Source organism: Ornithodoros turicata, chromosome 3, assembly GCF_037126465.1.
Source record: "Ornithodoros turicata isolate Travis chromosome 3, ASM3712646v1, whole genome shotgun sequence".
In the NCBI taxonomy this organism is placed as follows: domain Eukaryota; kingdom Metazoa; phylum Arthropoda; class Arachnida; order Ixodida; family Argasidae; genus Ornithodoros; species Ornithodoros turicata.
In genome coordinates this window covers 1750866-1774346 of record NC_088203.1, presented here as the reverse complement: position 1 = coordinate 1774346, position 23481 = coordinate 1750866, and the positions used below count along the sequence as shown (strand labels likewise).

Below are 23481 nucleotides of genomic sequence, written 5' to 3'. Positions count from 1 at the left end.
AATTCATCTACAAAGGTCTACAAAGCTGGTGTCTTTTTTTAATACCCGTGTCACACGGGCATTTTCGATCCTGCTTGACTCAAGACAGTTCCCATAACAGGATTGAGAATTTCAAGACTGCTCGACGGCTGCCATTTGCATCCTCGACCCCGGTGAACTGTCATAACTTAAGACGGACATGCGCGCGAAGCTACAAATGATGCTTACATCGGTATACGATAAATTACCACTAATATCGCTGTTATATAGGAAACGCGAAATTAATGAGTTCCGTTTATTCATTTGCACAGGTCAACCATTCAATGCGCATTGAAAGTGGCCGTGTAGCAGCGTCAAAACTCGAGCGTGCTCGGGAAGTTCGATGCAGGTCGGATTCGAGAAGGATCGAAATGCCCGTGTGACAGGGGTATAAGCTTTTGAGCGTCTGGCTAAGCTTGGACCCATTCTTCTTGATCGCCAGCAAAGTGCACCGACAATTACACCACGCTGGCAAAACCTCCCAAGGACTTTTAGCCTCTTTTGAATGCACATTGACTCTCTCTTACTACATTCCCGGCAAGACTGGGAGACGACCCGAGTGCTTTGCGTGGGTTTTCCTCAAAAGCAAAATGGCCCTGGCAAAATCCCTTCTCTTCAAAGAAGGAATCGGGAGATAAGGTGTTGCCAAGGTGTCAAGTATGTGGTGCAAGTGTGCACTAAATGTGTTAGTGCAAACAGAAATAGTTCACTTCCGTCTATTCCTTGTCACGAGTCTCAACTTTGTACTGCACACTGGATTGTATGACAGTCGCATGGCCCCACGTGCATCACTAAGAAACACATTTCTGCAAAAACGCTCCGACACCCCATCATGTTACATCTATGAACCTCGTCATGCATTCAAAATTTTACAGCAAAGGGACGCATAGCAAATGGGCATCGTGAATGCCGTTGATCAGAAGGTTGATGTAAAAGTTTCTTTGAGGGAACAATAATTAGGGAACAGGGAATAATTAGGGAACAATAATTATTTTTTCTCCAGTACTCTCGCATTTCATGCTATAATAAACCACATCCCCTTCCCTACACGAAAGAAAGGGCAGAAATTCTCATCCTTGACGATGAACCGAGTCTGCTGTCATGGCGACCGGAAACAGACAAGGTCAATGCCCTCCTTTTCGTCCAGCCAATTGCTGACAGATGCTGAGTGGCTGTCAGCTGACCTAGCCAAAGCTGCTCAAAACACAGCTGTGCACGTACATCTTGTCGATTAGCGCCTCGTTTAGTCTAGATGGCATTGGCCATCGCATCTGGGGGCAGGTAAATCGGGCCAACTGCGGACTCGATTATCAAGTTTATAACTCCGGACTTGTGTCCAGCAACAACATGTCGACCGGCATTACTTAGCCATGTACGTGCACAACGATTGTGGTTTAAAGACATCAATAAGAAGGCCAGTCACAATCCTACAAAATTTGTATAAGCTGAGGCGTCACATCACGGGGTTGTTAAGTAACTGGGATGTGCAGTAGCTAACTACTTGTAGTACAACTACTAGTTAAACTACTGCATGGTAGTTAAAAAGAAGTTAGAAACTACTCGCAAAAATGGTAGTTACAACTACTAGTTCAACTTATTTTTTTGTAGTTAACTACAGTAGTTAGGTTACAGCGGGCTAAAACTACTTCGCATTTTTTCACTTAGCCTTCCGTGTGCTTCACACGCGTGCAAAAGATATCGGAACTGTGCATCGGACACAGGCAGCGAAAGCTGCATTCAGCAGCGTCATTCAGGGAGAGAATTGCATAACGCATTGCAATGCTCAACGCAGGTACACAGAGATGCATGCTCTGCCTAGCGCAAGAGCGCGAAGGGGTTTCGACGGGGAGTCAGGGCAGTACCCAACGTGTTGCAACAGGACCGTTGGCTGTCGGAGCATTGGTCAAACAGGTTGAGCTAAACCAGTTAGACTCGGAATGGAGACATTCGTTGTCAAGTTTGCGTACAGAAATACTACGACACATGAGCAAAAGGTACGTCTTTTGTGTTAATCAGGGTACATAACGATCAACACGCACTACACATTTAAAAAACTTACGCCCCCTCCGGCGTCAGATCGGAGACCATGACTGTATCATTGCATGACATATCAGTACATCAGTATTGTATGAAGGGACGCGTGCTGTGCTACGATTGTTCAGAGTATGAGAGCTCACGGTCTTCTTGCTCCCCATGCACTATTTCTCCGCCTAAGCGATCATAGGTGTAATGACACGCAAAAAATATCATAGTAGTTGCAAAGTAGTTTTAACTAGTGTGGCTGTGATGTAGTTACACTACTAGTTACACTACAACGTGATGCAGTAGTTAGTTAAACTACTAAAAAAGTAGCTACAGCACATCTCTGACTTTTTGTGCCATCCTGAGTGCAATATCAGATAGATTTTCATGGAGTTACTTTTATCTGTAATTCCGTTACTTTTCTCATTGAATTTTCTTTTTTGAGGTATTTTTCCTAGTCTTTAAGTCTTTCTAGGTCTTTCATCTATTTTCTTGGAATAAAGATACTATTTAATCATTAATATATTGGGTGTGCGCAGAATTCATAATAAATAAAAGAAAGAACAAAAGAAAAACATTATCGCATCATGCGACCCAAGGTAATCTGCTTCATTAATCTTAATGCAACTAATAACCCAACCCAAGTAAGTCAACCCAATCAAAATGGAAAAAAAAGTGTCCATAAAAGTACAGTGTACATTTTTTGGGGTACCTAAAACTGTATTGGTATATTTTCTCCCACAGGGTATGTGTATCAGTCCTGGTGAGGAGTCACACGATACAAAGAGTACGCTTACTGGTTTAGGTACACTCTTTTAATTTTTTCGATTGCGCTGGCAGTGGTAGCACATAAGATCTTGGGCTGACAAGAAAGCAATACGTGTGTGCCGGCGTGTGGTCTCTCACTTGGACGATATAACTTACACACTGCACACATGCAAGATGTAGAGGTCCCACGACAAAACGTTAACACTCCTGAAGGCACGTCTAGAAGCTTAGTTGTCATTGCCATAAAATTGTGACACAATCAAACTCCACCAAAACATTCGCGCGAGGACATTATTAATCGGCCATTTCATTTCTTAACCACAGCTGCTCGAACTTACAATGAGGTGGGAAGACCATTCACACGTAGATTACTGACACACCAGAACGCTCCGGCGTACAACACATTGTACAACGAGCAAATGGACAAAAGGATGGAAAACTGCCTGGAATTCGTGTCGGGGCACGGAAATAACGAGAGGGAGGAATCGCGTATTTTCTGAGAGGAAGAATTTGTGGCACTGTCGACGGAGGTCTCGTGATGCGAACGCTCTCAGTGAAATGCAACCGTTGCGCAGTTTCGCGAAACAACGTGGCTGGGGATATCGGCTACGTACATCCGAAGAAAGGCACCCGCTCGTACTCACACTCACCAAAATGTTTTTACACGGCAACAAACTAGATAAAAACGTACGGTCACAAAAAAAAAAAAAAAAAAAAAAGAGAGAGAAACAACTCAGTCATTCTTCGATGCATAAAAATACAACTCTAGCACAGATCCAGTCTCAATTTGTCTTGCGAACGGCCGTGCCCTGTTGCCACGCCATCATCAACCTGACCGCAAAATAGAGGGAGAACACGTGTGCCTGCAGCGCCAGCAGGAGAAACGCATACCACAGCACAGCAACGGGGTAGCCCTGCCACAGCTGGATGTTTCCGGCGGAGTGGCCCATGCGGACGTAGGTGTACATCTCGCGGAAGAAGTATATCGCCGCACCGACCGCCGGGCACAGGGCCAGGAGAAACGTGCCGGCGCTGTACACGCGGAGCGAGTTGAGCCGGTTGCGGCGGATGGCCGTCAGGCCGGGAAGGGCAAAGGCGATGCTCGACAGCCAGAGCCACTCCCACAGCAGAGGCTTTGGCAGGTAGAGTTCTTCTAGTTCCAGAATGAAGATGTCGAGGCGGTCGAGGACGTCTTCCGCAACCTTTGCGCACATCAGCAGGGTGAGGAAGAAGTGGAAGATGATGGACGTTTTTAGGCGCGATTTGTAGGTGGCACTGCGGGGGAAAAATAGTGGTGTTGAAGGCCGGGCTATGATCAACAACTCCTATACAGGAGATCATCCACGTGATCCGCTAGGGGTTCTACACATCAGCTTTTGGGATCTCCATCATGACTGGATAACGGAAATTTGAACGTGCAGAAGCGGACATACGACCGTAGCAGACGATAGCAACAGCTCCCATGAAGACATGTAGAGTGGTGATGATAAACAATTCACAATTTTAGCAGGAATGCATAAATAAAAAGGTGCTATTGGTCAGCATCACACCAGATGACTGCCACAACATGGAAAAATGTGTGTATGTATATTTTCTGCACAGGTTCACTTCTGTGACTTATTATTGCTACATTAAAAGCTAGTAGTTAGCGGAAAACATCCGGTTTAATCCCACGATCGAAGACATAATTTAGCAGGTAGGCTTTTGAGCTTTCCCACAAAGTCAGACCTGTGCATTATCCATAATGAACTGAAATGCATCCCCTTGGAATAAAAACGCACTGCAGCGAAATACGGATTGATGTGTAGAAAATGCATTATGATGAGTTCACACTCATCCTTTGATCACTCTCTGAACAGCAGGCAAAATTTTGACGTGATAAGAGCACAAAATCTGTCTTTATCAGCATTTGGTGATGTCTGCTGCACCCGAAATTATGCAACCATTCTATTCCACCTGTCGTACGCCGCATAGCCACGTTGCGTACCGACGGCAGGTGGATTATTTCATATTTGAAAGACGCTGTTTTGTGCGTCTTACTAACCTCTTGCACAACGCAATATAGTAGCTGAAAAATACATCGAAATGCACGGTCAGAATTCAACGGCCGGCTACGGTATTTGAGCTGTTCTTAATTTAGCAACACTTTCCTGTAGCTTCGTGCAATTCAAGCGGTACAACTCTTGCAAGAAAAACTAACCTTATCTGGTAATGTGAAGCAACTTTTTGTCGATGATTGAAGTCACTTCCATCTGTACCTGCAACGTGAACACCCTTTCGGGATGCCATGTCAACCCTACTCTCTGTTAAAAAGAATTGGAAAAGCCTGAAGGACGACGGCGGGGAGTAGAAGACATATTATTCTGCTCTCGGAAGTTGATCTCAGCTAGTTACTTCCGGCACAGCAGTAGCAGACTTTTACTACACGAAAATTAACGCACTTCAACGTAGATACTCCAAGTTATTTGCAATAATAACAAAGCTTGTCGTTTAAATTAAGTCGGGCTAGTTTAATAACTGGGTCATTTCTGCAGATACGAAACCACCGAGGCCATGCCGGCTTATTCCAGTGAAACTCCACAGGCAACAGATAAACATATGTATGGGAGGGGACCCTATTTGTGGCTGTAACCCGCGGATTGCGCTGTAATGTCAGCCTTCAATCTCAACGATTATTCCAGCTGATTACTTTCTGATCTGAGAGTTGGGAAAATTTGTTGCATTGGACCATGACGATCGACGAAGAGGAAGACATGCCAGGTAACCCACTAGTGCTTATACTCCATGTTTGCGTTTCGCGCATGTGTTTGGCAGCTTTTTAAGAGCGCGAGATCATCGCAATAGCACCTGACAGTAAAATAAACCAATAACGATGTACGGGAGTTTTTCAAGGAGTTGCTGTGGGATTTTCGGACGAAAAACGTGAACGAGGTACATGGGCGAGTCCGGCTGCGCGGGTAGTCGAGTTTTCTTCCGGGTTATAATCAATTCCTTGATTTGCTTAGGGCAGAACGGGTGCATGATCCTGTCGAGCCAGTTGGACCAATCCGGTGGACCAAAGCAGTTTAGTGACCACATAATTGGGTTCAAAATGGATCGATTACCTCACCCCTAATTATAGTTGTCTGCCGAGCGCGGCTTTTCTAAGTGATTAATTTTTTTTTTTCAACAGCTTGTCTTTGAACGAACTCTTTGAGCTTTAAACTCTCTAAGCTAACGCTTATATCGAACTGTGGTTATAACAAACGCTTCCGTCAACAACGTGTTGTTGACGTCTACCATATAGTTGGGAAATGTTCGATAACAACAGTGTTTTGATTGTATTTTCCTGTTTTAAATTTGTTTATAATTACATATTTTTTCTATTGTACGTGCATTGTTGTTAGTATTTGTATATGAATTTCACACAATGCATCTAGAATGTGTCATAACATACTAAGAAATTTGTTTTGGCCACATATGTTGCAAAACATTACAGCACATGTATTCGTAACTACAACTAACTACAGTCTACAAGTCTACAGGAATTACAATGTATTCTGAGATCTTTTTCACACTTGTAATGTGAACATTTGGTCGACATAGCATGTACTCTTACTCCTGCTTTCGGTTTATATCCAAACCTCGTCTTTAATATATATATATGAAACACCAACATAGAGAAATATTAGTAATAGTATTTGCCTCGTAATGAAACTTTGGCACATTACCATGCGTGAGCAGATAAACCCGTTCAAGAGAACTATGCCGTACACGATGAAGATGGCATGTCATTATCTCTTTGGAAAGGATAGGTTCCATGATTCAACAGAATTCATTAAGACTCGGTGGGAAAGGGACAAGTTACGCAAGGGAGAGACGGGCCAAGGTCGTCGAGCTGCGTCTCTGGGGTGGGGGTGTGGCAACTTGTCTGACAGCTTAGACAATGCTTGCATATTGTGCAAGTGCCTGCGCTACTGTTCTTCCTGGATTGGATACGGCTATGGCTGTTGTCCGCTTTACATGTGGGTGGGTCCCTCACTCGCACACTCCGTACGGTTTCGAGCTGACCCATCTGTTTCGCCCTTGGCATATCCCTCATCCTATGCCGTCACTTTGTGTTACACTTCTTTTTCCTTTTTATGGGGATAAAAGGTTACAGGAAGCAAAAAAATAAAAGGAAGAAAAGCTAGAAAAAGAACAGAAAACTAGAAAGATGGATTGCAAGTACAGAGCTTGCTATTTTGGCCTCACGGTTTGCATGTAGCAAAACACAATTTTTCAGTTACAGTACTTGTGCTCCTTAAAGGATTAAAATGGCTATAAGGAACAGTTGAACTGTGTATTCACCTTCACAACACAACCGTCATTTTTTTTATGGGGTGGTGACGTACCTAAACGCAGTGAAATATTGTCACGATTATGTGCACAAACATCGATATAGATGCATCTTCAAACATTGCTAGCTTACAGATTGGCTCTGAGTTTCACGAAAATCAGTTTTTGGTTTTGTAATTTTTGTGTCGCTGCAGAAAATAGCATAAAAACACCTCTCAAAGCACGCGCAAAAGGTTCTTCTGCTTGGCCATAATAATGAGGGGGGGGTCAGGTATTTTGTGTACGTGGGAACCTCCTCCATACAAAGGCGCTCTTTGCGTCCAGATGTTGATGGAGCGAGGCTTTTGCTACTATTAATAGGAAGTGGGAGATTATGCTAAAGCCTCTGGCCTGGACCTCAAGTAGTTCGCAGCGATAAGAGGAAAATGTGCATCATCCACATTTGGTCTTTTGCTTTGCTGTTGGCTCCTTGACTGTGGTGCATGCTGTGAGCTTTTAGACATCGTGTAATAGGACATGTTATTACGATGCATAGTGGGTGTAGAATATTTGCAATATGTATTGGAACATGTAGTGGACGTGTCGTAATTACATCACATGGAGCGGGAGTGGGCAGTAATACTACTTTCTTTACTATAATACATAATACTGTTCAAAAACACATGTTATAATACATAATATTAATACTGTATTAATTATACTACATTATAGTAAACTGAGGAATATATAACTTTTTGGAAAGACCCACGGCGTGCGCAACATTTATTTCACTACTTACAGTACTCGTTGTATGAAACAATAGATGCATTACTGGCTATTTGATCTTTGATAATAACATTATCCGAAAAATGGAACGTTCGAGTGCTCGCCTGTTTGGTCGAAGCGAAGAATGTCTCGTGGCATATTTGACATTACGTACCAGCTCGCATGACGTTACGGTTAGAATGATCGCTTTCCAAGCCGAGACTGGGTGGTGACACAGGCTGTGCTGTCTGAGGTTTTCCCAGGGTTTTCCGAAGACTTTCCAGACGGCACAGTTCCCCCTGATGTGGTCCAGGACTCATACTAGACCTCCTGTCCTCTCTGTATCTGTCCACATGTGTACACCGTTCATAATCACATTTGCTTCGCGGCGCTAACGCGGAACTAAAGATTAAAAAAAAAAAACATTCGGCCTTGCACGTCAGGCCCAGTACCTCCTGAACCACCACGAAAGATTTACCATTCGGAATGGTGCGACCTTCCATGGTGGAAGTGACAGCAAACGTGAAGTATTCAATGAAAAAATGGCTAGGAAGCAAGCGAGCTGGTGAAGATGATGCATGATGTAAAGACCCCCGAGACTAGGGAACACGAAGGGAGAGACACAAACGCAAAGTCTCAAACACAGCTGAAAATTTAACTCCACATACAAGAAATATATACACTATATTCTTAACACTATATACAATATATATATTTCTTGTATGTGAAGTAAAATGTTCAGCTGTGTTTGAGACTTCGCGTTTGTGTCTGTCCCTTCGTGTTCCCTAGTCTCGGGGGGGGGTTTACATCATGCATGAAGTACATGTTGAAGTACATGTTGCATGCAAAGGAAGGAGTGCGTTAGGTGGTGAAAAAATTTCTAAAATAAAACATTCACGTAAGACTAAAAACCAAGTGAGGTGTTGATGCGTGATCCACGTCAAAATGGTTCCAAAGGTTCAAAATCGCAATTGTAAGTTACACGAACAAAAATGGTCAACAGAAAGCTGAGAAGAATGAGATAACAATGATAGCATTTATTGGGTAATAAAGTGAAACACGAGGCATATAATATGTCCTGCCCAGTATGATGTTGTTTGGAAACGTGTCGTTGCAGGCACCGGGGCCGTATGCACTTTCGGAAAGACGAGGTTTGCGGGCAACGCGCCCGGCTTGTTCTGGGTGAAGAACGACCCCGTCATACAGATTGCTTGTGGCGACGAACACTCCGTCTTCTTCACAGGTATCTCTCTGCACCCTTCAAATATACTTCCTCCCGTAAGGGCTTTATATAGTACCTTTAAAATCCTAAAGGGATAAGGGCTCTATACGACCTCGTCCACTTACTGTAGTTGCCAACTGATGTGTGGCAGTAAAAGATGTTTACGTGTCCTGCTCGTGAAATGAAACGGTGAAAAATTACTCTTTTTTTTTTTTTTCTTAGCAAGTGGACAGGTGTTCAGCTTTGGCAGCAACGAGTACGGGCAGCTCGGTCAAGGTCACACAAAGACCGTATCTCGGCCCAGGTGTATCAAGGGTAACAAATCTGCTTTTTTATGTTGAATGTCAACTTGAGCCCTGTGCAGATGAGCTTTTTGCCGTCCGCATCATCCCCATTTCTCAAGCAAACGACATATTGCGCAGATGATCTGTTAGGATACAACTGCATGGGCACATATTGCGGATACACATTCCTGTTTTGCATCAACTTTGTTCTACAGCGGTAGCTGTTCACGGGAAGGTATCGGGAAATCGCTGTGGTTGTTACCACAAAACCCTCCGCTTGTTCTCTCTTCTTCTTCTCTGTCTCCTTCTATCTTCATCATCCGTCTGTTGACTGTCGGTTTCGGTGATGCAAAACAAGTTAAAATAATCTAAAGCTAATAAAAGCAGTTCTGACATACTCAGAGATGGGTACGTTGTCCCGGAAAGTGCCCGGATTTTTCGGCGTTTCCCGTCCAGCTTTTGTCCCGATTTTAGTAATATTTTTGTCCCTCCAATCCCAGCTCTACACCACTCAGTTCACAGATCACAAAGCGGTACTCGTCACGCAAAAGTAGTTGCGCATATATCGGCAATAAAAGCGTTAACGTCCACATACAACGGCTGCCGCTGAAATTCACGTTACACAGTCGTAACCGTCCTGTATGTGTATATTTATTTTGTGTTGCCAGAAACTTGGTTTGCTCGATGATATTGCTATATTGTATTGCTATATTGTGTATTGCTAGACATAGGATGTTAGAAACATTCCAAACGCAGAATGCATTCTTCAGTAAGTTATTCCCAACACCATGCGCAGTGTGAACAAAATCGTGGCTGGTTCAGTACTTTCGCGCGTGTTTTATCTGCATGCAGTCTACATGCCTCGGTCAAGAATGTCTCAGTGCAGAATGTGCAGGGCTATCACTCCATGTTACTTTCAGATTGTGGGTCATTCATTTTTTAAATATACAGAATACTCATTGGAATGCATCTAAATATTTGCTGAAGCAACTTCGTTGAGCCTGGTTATATTGACAACTTTTTCATTCTTTCAGCATTAAGGAACAAGCGTGCTGTGTTTGCAGCTTGCGGCAGAGCACACACATTAATAGCGACCGGTAGGTCACGACAGCGCCAGTATTTTTTTACCTCAGTATTTTTTCTCTGGCTTTCGATGACACATTTTTGACAACTTCTAGATGACTCGAAGGTGTACGGCTTTGGCATGAACACGGAGCACCAGCTTGGTCTCAATTCCAAGGAAGACCAACACGTCGATCCTGTCGTAATAGAACAACTCAACAATTTACAAATCAAGCAACTGACTGCTGGTGCCGAGCACTCCGTGGCTCTCACAGGTACATTACTCTCAGATACTTGATACCCCAGTCCGATACCAGACCAGTGGTACCAGGTACCAGGCCATGTCGTACCGGTGACACACTTGTGTACTAGCTGTATGTGCCACTAGACTTGGATACTCCGTACTTACCTTGATGTATTGTACTTAGGGTTTTGGGATTTCTCAGAAAAAAATCCGAAAAACATATGCCTGTAAAAATTGAACCAGTTTGTATTGCCACGAATCATCATCGCGAAACTTCCAGGGCAGGCACGAAACGGTATATCTCATCCCGGCGCATGCTGAAGAAGAAGCAAGAAGCTTCCAGACACATCGCCTGCTCTCTGGCAAACGCACGTGCTGTTTCTAGACTTTTCGGCGCGACGCTTAAATGCTTGTGCGCTCCAAGCTGGAGCATTCATTCTTTGGACTCACTTGTGTTCAGAGAGCTATCACTCTTGTGTTTTGCTACCAAGTAGTCTAATAAACCGTTCGCTGTTTATTCGACGACTCGCCGACCCATTTCGCTTCGTGACAGTATTTATGACCTTTTGGGGTGCCAGTAACTGTCAGCAAGACAAGCCATGCCCTGATGATTGGTTGACAGAGTTTGTTTCCTTTTGTGTGGGCCTCGCATTGCAGGTGACAAGGACCCAAATCCACTGGTCATTCACTTAACAATGTGGGTCAACTTTATCCTCACCATTCCCCATTTGGTGACCTTGTTGGACATGAGGGCACCTTGAGGTCACTTGACTCAGACCTACAAGAGATTAGGGATGACACAAATTGAAAGGACACATAGTAAGGTGGGACACGAGGCAAAAGCTGCCTCACAAATATGTCGAGAAATATTCACATTTCGAGATGCCCTAGTCTACAAGTTCTACAGTGTAACCATAAAGGTTGAAGAAAGGCAGCATATCATTCTTTTCGTGAGCAAGTGGTTTGACAGCTGTCGATTTTTTCAAAATATCCAACATTATAACTCGATTTTAAAAAGTAGACAACGAAAAACTCCATAAACCACGCTCCAAATATGACAAAAAATAAACTCTGAAAACCTGGAACCCTAATTATTCCGTACTACCATATTTCCTGGTGTATAAGGCACCATTAAAATTAGTAAAAATTGAAAAAGTTTGCTGCTTTACTTTTTAGCAGGAACTAGAATGTATCACCCTAATTGTACATAGCAACAGAAACACGCACGCACGCCAAGTAGCTTTTATTACCTATTATCATTACTATTATCATTTATTATTATTGTAGTTTATGTACCTACAAGGTATGGCCTCTATGGTATGTTATACCACACTATACTGTACTGTACTATTAAAGCGTGAAGTTTTAGGGTTAAACCCGTTTCTTCCCTGAATGTGCACCCTGAATTGAAGGTTGCCGCTTTAGGGTGAAACCAGATTTTTACCCGACAAATTGCCCTCACTGAAAGGTTTGTAGAAATGCGCACCAGCTTGTGTGGCAGCAAACGCAATTACATCACTGCTTGTATCAAACCTGTACAGTTCCTTCGAGAAATAGAGCCCAGTTTCTCCACGAATTTAGCGTACTGGAAGTGTTTCCACCTGAATTCGCATGAATTTAGAGCGAATGTTGATTTTTACCCCCCAAATTGGGGGGAAAAAAATTTTCCGAAAGCTTCGGGCTCTGTGTGCTATACTATGCTGTGTTACAACATATAATGCCATATTGCGCAATATTATGCCATACTGCAATTATGTATCGTACTGTAATATGTTCTGTCGGCTTTCATGCAGCTAACCATGCAAAATTTTCACATTTATTGTCCATACACGTACGAAGCATCGTAATTGATGGTGAGCGCAGGTAAGTGAATTTACAGTGCAGCCACACCTGCTGTCACGGCAGGTACTGCGGGTATAGCCACGCTGCCTGCAACTACGCAGAATTTCTTCTTTGAAATTCTATTGAAACTGCATCTGCACCCACCCATAACCACCTGGTCGTTTCTTAACTTCCCTTTTGTAGACAAAGGAACGGCTTATGTTTGGGGAGGCGGCAAAGAAGGTCAGCTGGGACTCGGAAGCAAGAACAACGCCCCGGTGCCGTTGGAACTCAAGGTCGACATCAGAATCATGTGCGTTTCCGCAGGGTACTATCACACCGCAATTGTTTCGGGTATGTTTGTGTCGGCCCGGTTTTTCACGTTGATCTCTGAGCAGGAGTTGATTTCAGTCGACGGCATCCTCTACACGTTCGGTGAGCGAGACGGTGGGAAATTGGGCCTGCCTAAATCTCTCTGCTGCAAGAGGTACAACAAACCGACGGAGGTGTCGACGATACCGGGGAAGGTGGTGTCTGTCTCCTGCGGAGGAATGCACTCCCTGGCACTTACAGGTTGTACAAAGCCAGTTAGTGGCGGTCGAGGGAAAGTAATTCCGTCGTTTCAGCGGAAGGCAAGGTCTACGCATTTGGAGATGGGAAAAATGGGCAGCTGGGCCTTGGAAACAAGACTTTGCAGACGACAAAACCGCAGCAGGTGACATTTTCAGACGATGCCAGGGTAGCGAAGGTGGTTTGCGGAGAGAGCCATTCTGCTTTTTTTACCGGTGAGTGTCAGAGTCACATTTAGTCGTAACTAGATTGCAGTTTCGTGTAATAAATGAGTACCGAGTACTCGTGACCAAATTAGGGTCTTCGCAATAAACTACAAGAACTCTGTCTCCGTAATGTTCATTGCAACCTGGTCCTATCCTCGGCGTGATGAAAGCGTTTCAACATTTATTCTTCACCACTGTTTGTCAAACCATAGCTTTAGGTGCTTGTTTCCCACACAAACTCCAATAATTTTCATATGTCCGAGTTGAAGGACGCGTGCCTCCATTCTTGCGGTACAGAGAGGCGTTCTTATCAGCTACTTTTTCTTTTAAATTCTCCCGTTCAGAAAAGCGTCAGCTCTTCATCTGCGGAGATGCTCGGCATGGCAAGCTAGCCCTACAGTCCGACGACTCTTCCGCCAATCAGTTCACTCCGGCACTCGTGGACCAGCTTCTCGCTTACCAAGTCCAACAAGTATGTCGGTAATTCCATGAAATTGATTGATTGATTGATTGATTGATTTTGATGTTTCTTTGCGCAATAACAGCAAAGGTTGTAATGCGCCGAGTGTGTCGTAAAAAATACTTTTGTTTTGTTGTAATTCCATGAGAGCACTGTATCATCTCGTGAGAGTGAAATTTTGTTTCAGAAAAACATTTTTAAAAATGAAAAGAAAGTATTTTCTTTTCTTGCAGGTGTCTTGTGGTGGCTGCCACACTCTCATCCTGGTGGTTCCCAGTTCAGAACAAGTCGACGTCGCAAATAACGCTGGAGGTGCAGGTGACGTCTCGCTGGCTCGGCTAAAAAGGAGACACAGAAAGGTACCTCGTGCTTCGTTTAATTAGTTGATTGATCGATAATACGGTGGAAAGCCCTCATAGCCGTATATTACGTACAGCTGCGCACCTGATACAGTAAACTTTTCTGTGCCATATCACTATTGAATTCCGTGCGCTCCCACGCTGCTATATACCAGTCACCGGCGTGTGGCATTGTGTGCTGAGCAGTGTTGCGGAATGGGCCGATCCATCGAATTCCGTTCCGAGGAGTGGTCGAGAGTCGAAATTCCATTCCTTTTAACCGCTCGGAATGAAGGCGCGAGGCTCATTCTCATTCCGCCCAAGTAAAGGGCATTCCATTCAAATTTCATTCCCAACAGCTGGTGACCTTACTCCATTCCCATTCCGTTCCGGTGCGCTAAAAACGGGGCATCGCTCCGGAATCATTCCAATTCCGGAATTCTAATTCCGCAGCTCCGGTGCTGAGCCACAGTTGCTTTGCGGCACTAACACAAAAAAAATAAATAAAAAATAAATAAAATAAAATAAAATAAAATCTGCATGATGCAGATCATTGCGCTGGTTGGGCTGGCATGAAAAACAAAACCTACGGGCCAGGTTTACATTTACTTTGACTCTGACATCTTTGTCGGGCCCAAGCTGTTGCCGCATCATAGCATCATTCAGTATGGTGGTGGTTGACTAAGTGTGTGCTATGCAGTGAAGTTCGCTTTTAAGATTGTGGTTATCACCAGTCCTTGACACGCTTGAATACCCTGGAATTTGAAAGTGCTGTTTTCGAGGTTGGGAAAACCCTCGAATTTTTCGCAGTCCTCAAAAACCCTCGATTCTGCCTCTTTTTGTTCCTCTCGCATAGCTGCAGCGCAAATCTCGCTTATCCAGAGTCAGAACTATATATAGTTCCGAAAGCGCAGGCCACGAGTTGGCAATCATTGCAATAGCAGTCAGTAGAGGAAACCAGAACTGCGAAAAATGAACAGTGCCTCCGTTGCCTTCCGTTTTATCCTATCGTCTCTAACATCTAGGACTCCTGAATCACATCTATGTACGGATCAGTATTGGACAGTCCCCGGGTATTCTGATAAATATTTCGCCGAAATATTCGAGTCCTGTCCGTCAACTACGTTTCACATCCCTGGCCAGAATGATGGCTGACCCTCGAATTTTTGTTCCAAAATTGAGCGGCAACCACGTTATCCGTTCCAGGCAACTCTCATTGAGCACGATGATGACAGTGACGGCTGCGAAGAAGGTACGTGTGACCTTCCGCGATATCTTCTTTTACCCAGTGGGGGTCATTGCTGTTACAGATGCAAAGGTAACAGCCAGAGTGTTGTCGGATACGGCGGCGAGTCGGCCACACGCGACTCCGCTGCTCCAGGAAGCCGAGACGGACACGAGCATACGTCACGTCGACAGCGATGTCAGCGATGAAGACGAATCGGAAATGTCCGTCCTCAACAAGGTAGTGAGTTGCGGAAGATGCGAGAAACGGGGTCGTGTGTGTGATGCATGTTTATAATTGAAAGAACGCTACTTGCAGACACAAATTATCGAGCACATCGGTTCGAGAGAACTCTTGGCCTCGTCTCCGGCTGGAGCGGAGCCGTTGAAGAAGGTACATTAGCGATCAGTAAAAGTCCGCCATTATCGATTACGACGTTAATTAGTCGTAAACTCCCACAATGCGAGGAAAAGCCCTGGTTTTGCTTTCGCACAAACGAGCTGGTTAAAGTTTGGGTGTTATACAAAAATTAGGCAACAGTAAAAGCTGTTGAAGCCTTTTCTTATGCGTGCAGGAGAACGAGGCATCTGCCAATTACTGCTAATGAAACTAATAGGTACATAATTAATAATTTTTACGATAGCGGGGCGAAGCTTATTTATGACAAATGATCTCGATACGTATATTGTGTCTGATACATTCTTACTATTCAGAATACTGTACAAGCCTATTTCATATCTTTGCTGTGTTTCCAAAAAAATTTTGAATTTAAATTTTTTTCGAATATCTCCGTTCATACGGCAGGTTTTCGAAATACGTCCGTCTCCCTCACTAAATATTTTTTTTAATGTTCCACTCGTAGGATGGGTTCTCTAAGACGAGCGAGGCATTGTTCCGGAACGGCGACAAAGCAAAGATGAAACTGAACGGTCCGAAGGACGACGCTAAAGAAAAGGTGAACTTTTTTTTCATAAATAAAGTTTTACAGCACTCAATTATCATGTGTTTGCGACCCCTCAATGGAGCAGGTGACGACCGTTGTGAAAAAGACAACCACTCACGTGACAAAGGTCGTAGAAACGCCCAACAAGAAGGTGACGGAAATTTCCACGACCGTAGTAGAGACGCCCAAGAAAAAATTGGCGGAGAAGCCGGTAGACACGAGTGACGTCGAGGACAAGTCGGAGGAAGCATCCAAACTGATTTCGTCGGAAGCGGACACGCCAAGGAAGAAAGGTAAATTTAATGATGAAATAGATAAAAGGCAAGCGAGCTGCTGGCGCATATCTATGACGAAAACCCCGAGACTTCGGGAACAAAAGGGGATGCGTACATAAATTTGTCTGAAATATTTACAAAACTAAATAAATTAACGGTGGTAAAAACATCAGTGGAGTCGCTTAACGAGAGGACTCATAAGAGACGCACGGAGTACTGGCTGCCGAGAAATGTTTTTCAAAATGCATTATCCATTGTTGCATTTGATGCTTTACAAGATGATTCGTGAGGCGTTTTGCTCAATATTTCATTAAACGTTTTGCGAAGTGTTTTATGGCATTTTATCAAATGTCGCGTGAAACATTTTAAGAAATGTTTTCTAAGCTTTTTATCAAATTGCGATTGCGCAGGAGCTTCTGGAGGTAAACGTGCAAAGAAAAAGAAGAAAGGAGCTGATAGCGACAAGGAAGGTGCGTCTGTTTTAGATATTTGGGCATGGCATTTGCCTGTGTGGTGTGGAACTCATTGAGCATATATCGCATATTTCATATATTGAGCGAGCGGAAAGAAAGCTTATTGGCGTCTTGTATGATGGATACCTTCGTCGTGTTTGTTTCTACAATTGATCCTCTGTATGCAATAAGGGGATAAGTCCACTTATCCCCCTTTTCAGTGTTTTTGCTGCACTGATATCTACATAGCAGTACGTACCTGCCAAAGAAAATTTTGGGACCGTATTGCAATTTGTTGGCCCGCTACAGGAGGGTAAGACAGAGGACATGCATGTATGTCAATGGGATCGACTGTCAGATCGGGCTCCTTTTCTACACACGCGTGCAAATGGTGTAGCTTAATCATGGTGTAGCAGACAGGATCTTCGACTTCCAGTTAAGAAACATGTTCCCCCTGCCTCATGTGATCATGTCATCAGTCCTATGGAGCGTTGTATACTGTAGAAGTGTTTTTTTTTTGCGCGGAATTATTTTTCGCGTTTTTGGCGCATTCATTCGAAATCGCGAATTTAAGTTCCCGCAAATAACTCTGGCCATATGAGGGCGAAAATTGTGCAGCGCTCGACGCTATACCGTGACTACCTCGGCCCTTTCTACTCCATACAGCGTAGGTAGTTTAAGCAAGCTGCAGAATATTGTTTTATCCCATCAGTAAGATGTAAAGGAATGAAAATTGATCGTGCTTTTGTTACTCCTACAAACGCATTGCACTGTACACACATACCACTATAGCACGAAGCCGCAACACGCCTTTCCCCGCTTGCAGGCCTATGGCCTCCTGCAGGGTCCCTAAAGGCCATTGTACAGGGCTTTTCCTCCCATGTCTGTGAGGAGAAGAAAGGGATTGACCTAGAACGCCGCCATCCTCGTGAACAACGGATGTCTTAGTACGTGCCAAAGTATGCCCGAGTATTGACCGCGGCACGAGCAAAGCACTCCCTCAAACCTGTGTCACGAATTTAAGTTTTGATGTTAAAGTTCAGTGCACCATCCAAAAGAAGTACTTTTCCATTAATGGGCACATTCAAATAAATAAATAAATAATAATAATATTGGATTTTGTTTCTGTCTTCTTTTAGGTGAAGGTGACAACCAAGATGCAAAAGGAGAGTCGAAAGTAAGATTTACTTGCTGTGATGTCTGCAGTGCTCAGTGTGGTGTTAGCAACGAATCAACTATAACGCAAACATTATTAGCGGCATTGTCAGGAATACTGACATAAGCGTAAAAGGGACTGCACTGAAATATTCCTGGTAAACAAGAAAGAAGGTGACTCTGAGAGATGCCATGGTCTCTCTTCCAGTTGGCGTCCCTATATCATCACCCATTACGATTGCAAGTAGTGCATCATTAAAAATCTTATAATATTTTCGTACGCTGTTTAACTTTACACTTGAGTCTACATCCGGTATGGTGCTGCAGCTTCCTCTTGTGTGTCTGTTTCACCCTCAAATTTCTATTTTATATAGAAGCATTATTATGTAGCTGACGAATAGAACTTTATTTTTCAATTTTCTCTTCAATTTAATTCATTCATACATTATCTTGCAGTCAATTCATTCAATACATTAAATTCTCTCATTCAAGTACATTCAATGCTCTAATTTAGGTACATTCAATTCATTCATTCTCTTGCTGTCAATTCATTCAGTTTTCTCATTCAATACATTCAATTCTCTCATTCAAGTGCAGTCAATTCATTCAGTTTTCTCATTCAATATATTCAATTTTCTCATTGAAGTACATTCAATTTATTCATTCTCTTGCAGTCAATTCAGTCAATTTTCTCATTCAATACATTAACTCTCTCATTCAAGTACATTCAATTTTCTCTTGCAGTCATCCGCTTGCAGTGTCATGTGAACCTCCCAGAAGAGGTGGATACTTCTTCGCTTTCAACTGTGCAGAGCCTTGTATCTTTATTTTTACACGCTATGTGCATTTTAATGCTCGCTGCTTCTGTAGATTTACATTTTTTGGGCAGCTACCGCACTGACGTCTGTTGACACTGCGCTCAACGGTGCAGCATCGACGAACAGGTTACTATGGCGTCAGAAGAAATTCCCACCATGTTCAATACCTTTGGAGATATATTTTGATGAGCTTGTTGTTGCACGTTTTATGTACATCTGTGAAGCTCTGTTTTTTGCTCTATGTTTTCTTTTTTTTTGTTGTTGTTGTTGTTGTTGAGTACATAGATGACTCTCACAAAGGAGCAACACCTCCACAAATCTCAGCAACCATAGCTTTGAAAGACAGCACGTTGCGGAAATGCTACAGGATGCTACAGTTGGGATGACAGCAGCATATTACCCGGTATGGTACATCGTATTGTTCATGGTACGGTTTGTTGCGCGGTGTGTAGCGTATCGTATGGCAGGGTGCCTTGCGGCGTTCACGGTACAATTTGCTGCGCAGTACACAGTACATTGTGTAGCACAGTATGCGGCAAGATACCCTGTGCTGTTTGTGGTAACGGTTATTTTATCCAGTACACGGTACGCTGCATACCGTAATACCTGGTAAGGCACTTTGTACTGTTTGTGGTATGGCTCATTGTACATATCACAGTACATGCTAAGGAGCCCCGTGCTGTCTGCGGCACCATTCACTGTGCTGTACATAGTCCAGCTGAAAGAGAGTCCATTTTAGATGCAACACTTATTTTTTAGAGATACTGGTACACAATTATTACATCCGCTGTCCAACGTCTGCAACACAAGGCCATGTTGCTTTTACAACGCAATATTCAAGCCCGGTATTTAAAATAAAGTTTGAGGAAACTATACTTGAGCCACCACAGTGAAAGACGTTTCAGGGAATATCCTCTACTGTGGGACTTTAGCGTATATTTCAGAAGAAAAAAAAAAAAAAAAGAGAATCACAATTGCCTTTCACACAGGTAAATCCGTGCCCTAGATTCTTCGTTAAAACACTGCCAAAAAAAAAGAGAGAGTATTGTCTTGAGAAAGGTGTTGACCGTCCCATCCGAGTGACATAGCGTGTTGTTGTACTCTGTGTGAGAACAAAGTTATTTGGTAGCTATTCTCGCTTTGTAAATACATTGAACTCAATTGTAGTTTTTCTTGGCCACCATTGTCCAATCTCCCGTTTCCATGGCCTCGCTTCGATGAGCTCTCTACTATCGGGGGGGAACTGTGAAAACAGCATTGGACCAGTCGACCGTCACTGGTGGTCGGCTGTAGTTATGGTAATGTTTATATCGCCTGTCAGAACAACGGCCCAAGTGCAATGAAAGCAGCCCCGGGAAATCATTCAGGTAAGTCTCAGATAAGCAGTCTTCTTTCATTACACTTCAGCCGTTTTTTGTTTTGTTTTTTTTTTCCGCACGTGTTGTCAGCAAGGGATACCATTCCAGCAGTCACGTCCATCCCCAAAATGACAGTCGACCGGTCCAACGCTGTTCTCGCTGTTCCCAGATAGTCGAGCACTTATCTGAGTGAGGCCACGGAAACTGGAGATTGCTTAACAGTGGCCACGACAGTGCTTGCCTTGATACGTGCTTGTGGAAGAATGCAATAGTTTCTAACATTCAAAGCAACTGCATGCACTGCTGCCTTGCAACAAACGCTGCCTCAACATTATTTTGTAGATCAGATGTTGTAGTGCAACTGGAGCGATAAGGTACTGTTCTTGACCCTCGAAACCTAAAAAAAACCCGCTGAGAAGCGCAACCGTCAGGTATATCCGTTAGAAATGCAAAACGCGTGTAATGGCAGCTCCTGGCAAGTGCTAGTACCGTAGAAATGAACGTTCACGCGCGTGAATAAGTACAATCAAATTTTATAGAACGTGCTTTGAGCTAGATCTGATGCACTAGGGGCTGCTGAGTCGATTCCAGTCGTACGTACGATTCATATTTTGCTACATGTTTATGCGCATGAACACACACATGCAGATACAGGTACTCATCTTTCAAGTTCAGCTTTCTGCTTTAAAAGAAACCAAAGATCTTGCTCCCAATAATATTTTGCTGCTAATATGCCATTTTGGCGAATGTCTTTCAAAATGTAGGGAGTTATCTCACCTCTGTAGGGCCCTTAGACAAATCATGTTAGCCGTGGTGGCTTTTGACATCTGTCTGCTTTGAGGACTCTTTAACGTTGAACAAAAAAGTGGTTTATTGCACGTGTGCTGCCAAATGCGTTTGTGTATCCACGTAGTAGTGTGCTCAGAGTTGCACATTTGATGTGTCAGATGAAATGTTTTACTTCGATAAGAAAGTGGCATTTGAGACAGCACGAAGTTAACGTACGAATTTGCAGCCTTTCACACGACAGTGTCTGTCAGACTTGCATGACTATATTCCATGGGCGCAAACCGTTAGACATGCCATATGTATTCTTTTCCGCGCACGGATACATCATAGGCGTAGATTAGACGTTCTGCCGTTGTAGGTATGTTAACGTGATACTTTTCATTTTCATTGACAGGTGGCATCCTCCCACGTGTCTTATATTGGTGCTTGATATACATAACTTGTGCAGTTGTGTGAAAGATTAGCCATTAAAAGCCAGTAAACAAAATGATAAATAACTCATCAGGGTCTTTAAAAGCGTCACGTGAAGTGAAGCATATCTGCTATGAGATCTTATATTTGAATATTCTTTTCTTCTGTTTTCCCTGTCTTTTCCATTGTGTTGTCCCGCATCCTGGTTGTGAAAAAAGTATTTCTCGGGTTATGTAGCCTCATTTATTTTGTAATTTGTTTGCACGTTAGATTAGAAAATAACTTGCGGAACCTATTAAATATAATCGAGCAACTACAGTGAAGATGTTATACTACATACATCTAATTGCGAGCGTTCATGGTGATGACATCAGAATTTGTTAACTAATAGAACAGAGCTTGCGATAGAAGTTATGAGTGATAACAAGATAGAAGGACCGTCCTAATATGTTGAAAGTCCCAGCAATAAGTGATGTGCTACGACTGTACTGTACAAGAAAGAGGTGATCCGTTGACAGGTGGTTTCTGCCGCTGCTTTGATTGTCTAACCTTGGAAGCTAGACGTATCTTTAGAAGCTTACTTTTCGCTGCAGTACTCCATCACGATTGACGTTGCCTTCTAGCAGATCACGTCACACTTAGCCTCATCAACAGTCAAGGACCAACGTTTCTCAGAATTTTTGAATCCTGCATCGTCAGATAGAGAAAAATTGCTGCTCGCCTGTCAGTATACCGTTGTAACTGTGTAGTTAATCTAGTGTGCCTCATGAACAGTGTCGCAATTTGTGTCTTACTGCAGCATTTTAGGAATGTATGCAATAATGTTAATTGCTTAGACATTTACTGGTGGGCTTGATATTACGCAGTACATAATGCGAGTATTACATTTTAAAAAATTTGTTTTGAGCCTCGCTTATTTACATTGCCACTTCAGTATGTCGTGCATATTTCTTTATACATTATAAAACCACATTTATGTGTAGGCTACCTTGTACCTATTAAGAGCCTTTACATTGTTTTCACCATGTAATGAGTTGAAATCTCTTGGAGTCTGCACCTGTAACCCTTGTGTTCGAGCTTACATGTCTTAGTCGTTGTGGCTTTCTTTTTATTTGTCTAGTGTATTGTGCGCTCCTTGCACTAGAGTAGATTATGTGTGACCTTTATTTTTGCAAGATGGATGTGTGGTTTTCTATGTGCTGGCTTGAATAGAACCTGTCTATATAGTGCTCAGATTGGAAAATATGTGTATGAGCAGACAAACTAAATATATTTATAGAATTATGAAATGGTGCCTCAAGCAGCCCAATTCTGTGGAAGTCGACTTTTTCGCAAGTTACGTGTACTACGCACTGTTAATTATATTTTACAAATGGCATTTAGAGCAAAGCTGGAATCTGCATGGAAGCTTTATCTCTGTGGTGGGGCTTTGCTATGTATCTATTCGATTCGGTCGCGCTTTTATCACGAAATAAATGTTTTAACATTACTTTTGCGGTCCCTCTTTTGAAAATATTTCGTAATGATCGAGTCAGGGGCGGATCCAGGATTTTTCCGAGAGGGGGGTCCAGCATATGCCAGCATGGTAGATATACGATCTACGCCAATTAAATACTATGTGAATACAGAAACTGAGGAGGGGTTCAGGACATCCTGACCCCCCTCTAGATCTGCCCCTGGATCGAGTGAAGCAAATACTCGCCTCATGCAGGGTGTCGTGTGGTCTCACAACTCACGTTAAAAAGGGGCTCCAGTGATGGTAGGCTGGTTGCATAATTGAAATGTGAGCTGTGTGCTGGGTTTGAAACGGTGGTGCTCTGCGAAATCGTAAACAACTAAGTACGTGACGTTTGAAAAGGACTTCGTCCATGCTTCGTCCGCTTTGAAATTCGCGCTTGCCTTTGTTGCCAGCTCTCTCGACTTTGCACGTGGGTTGCAGCGGTTGCGACTGTCAGGATCGTTGGAATGAATCAATCCAA

At 43.3% G+C, this 23481-nt stretch overlaps 2 protein-coding genes across 3 annotated transcripts; one reads left to right on the top strand and one right to left on the bottom strand.

Moving 5' to 3' along the window:
• Positions 1 to 2837: 2837 nt before the first annotated feature.
• On the bottom strand, positions 2838 to 5192 carry LOC135387809 (protein jagunal-like). Its single transcript, XM_064616952.1, has 2 exons — positions 5009 to 5192; positions 2838 to 4083 (listed from the first exon to the last, which is right to left on the bottom strand). Exons 1-2 carry the CDS (start codon positions 5095 to 5097, stop codon positions 3591 to 3593), a joined length of 582 nt encoding a protein of 193 aa, XP_064473022.1. The 5' UTR covers positions 5098 to 5192; the 3' UTR covers positions 2838 to 3590.
• A 191-nt stretch (positions 5193 to 5383) lies between these two features.
• Positions 5384 to 22991, top strand: LOC135387807 (X-linked retinitis pigmentosa GTPase regulator-like). 2 transcript variants are annotated; one of them, XM_064616948.1, is made up of 18 exons: positions 5384 to 5568; positions 8987 to 9112; positions 9314 to 9406; positions 10410 to 10472; positions 10554 to 10712; positions 12707 to 12856; positions 12914 to 13075; positions 13129 to 13287; positions 13623 to 13750; positions 13972 to 14097; positions 15283 to 15328; positions 15387 to 15541; positions 15620 to 15694; positions 16164 to 16256; positions 16330 to 16537; positions 16930 to 16989; positions 18111 to 18148; positions 18871 to 22991. In XM_064616948.1, the coding sequence occupies exons 1-18, from the start codon at positions 5538 to 5540 to the stop codon at positions 18892 to 18894; spliced, it is 1896 nt and encodes a 631-aa protein (XP_064473018.1). In that variant the 5' UTR covers positions 5384 to 5537; the 3' UTR covers positions 18895 to 22991. The 2 variants fall into 2 exon arrangements, with proteins under 2 accessions (XP_064473018.1, XP_064473019.1); XM_064616949.1 differs by lacking the exon at positions 15620 to 15694.
• The last annotated feature ends 490 nt before the right edge of the window (positions 22992 to 23481 follow it).

What these genes read in the sequence shown, in the direction of transcription:
- LOC135387807 (XM_064616948.1), top strand. Translation starts at nt 5,538, where the DNA reads ATGACGATCGACGAAGAGGAAGACATGCCAG. An exon ending in AGGACGACGCTAAAGAAAAG is followed by an intron (nt 16,257 to 16,329) that starts GTGAACTTTTTT and finishes TCAATGGAGCAG; the next exon opens with GTGACGACCGTTGTGAAAAA. An exon ending in AGCTGATAGCGACAAGGAAG is followed by an intron (nt 16,990 to 18,110) that starts GTGCGTCTGTTT and finishes GTCTTCTTTTAG; the next exon opens with GTGAAGGTGACAACCAAGAT.
- LOC135387809 (XM_064616952.1), bottom strand. Translation starts at nt 5,097, where the DNA reads ATGGCATCCCGAAAGGGTGTTCACGTTGCAGGTACAGATGGAAGTGAC. An exon ending in GCTTCACATTACCAGATAAG is followed by an intron (nt 4,084 to 5,008) that starts GTTAGTTTTTCT and finishes TTTCCCCCGCAG; the next exon opens with TGCCACCTACAAATCGCGCC.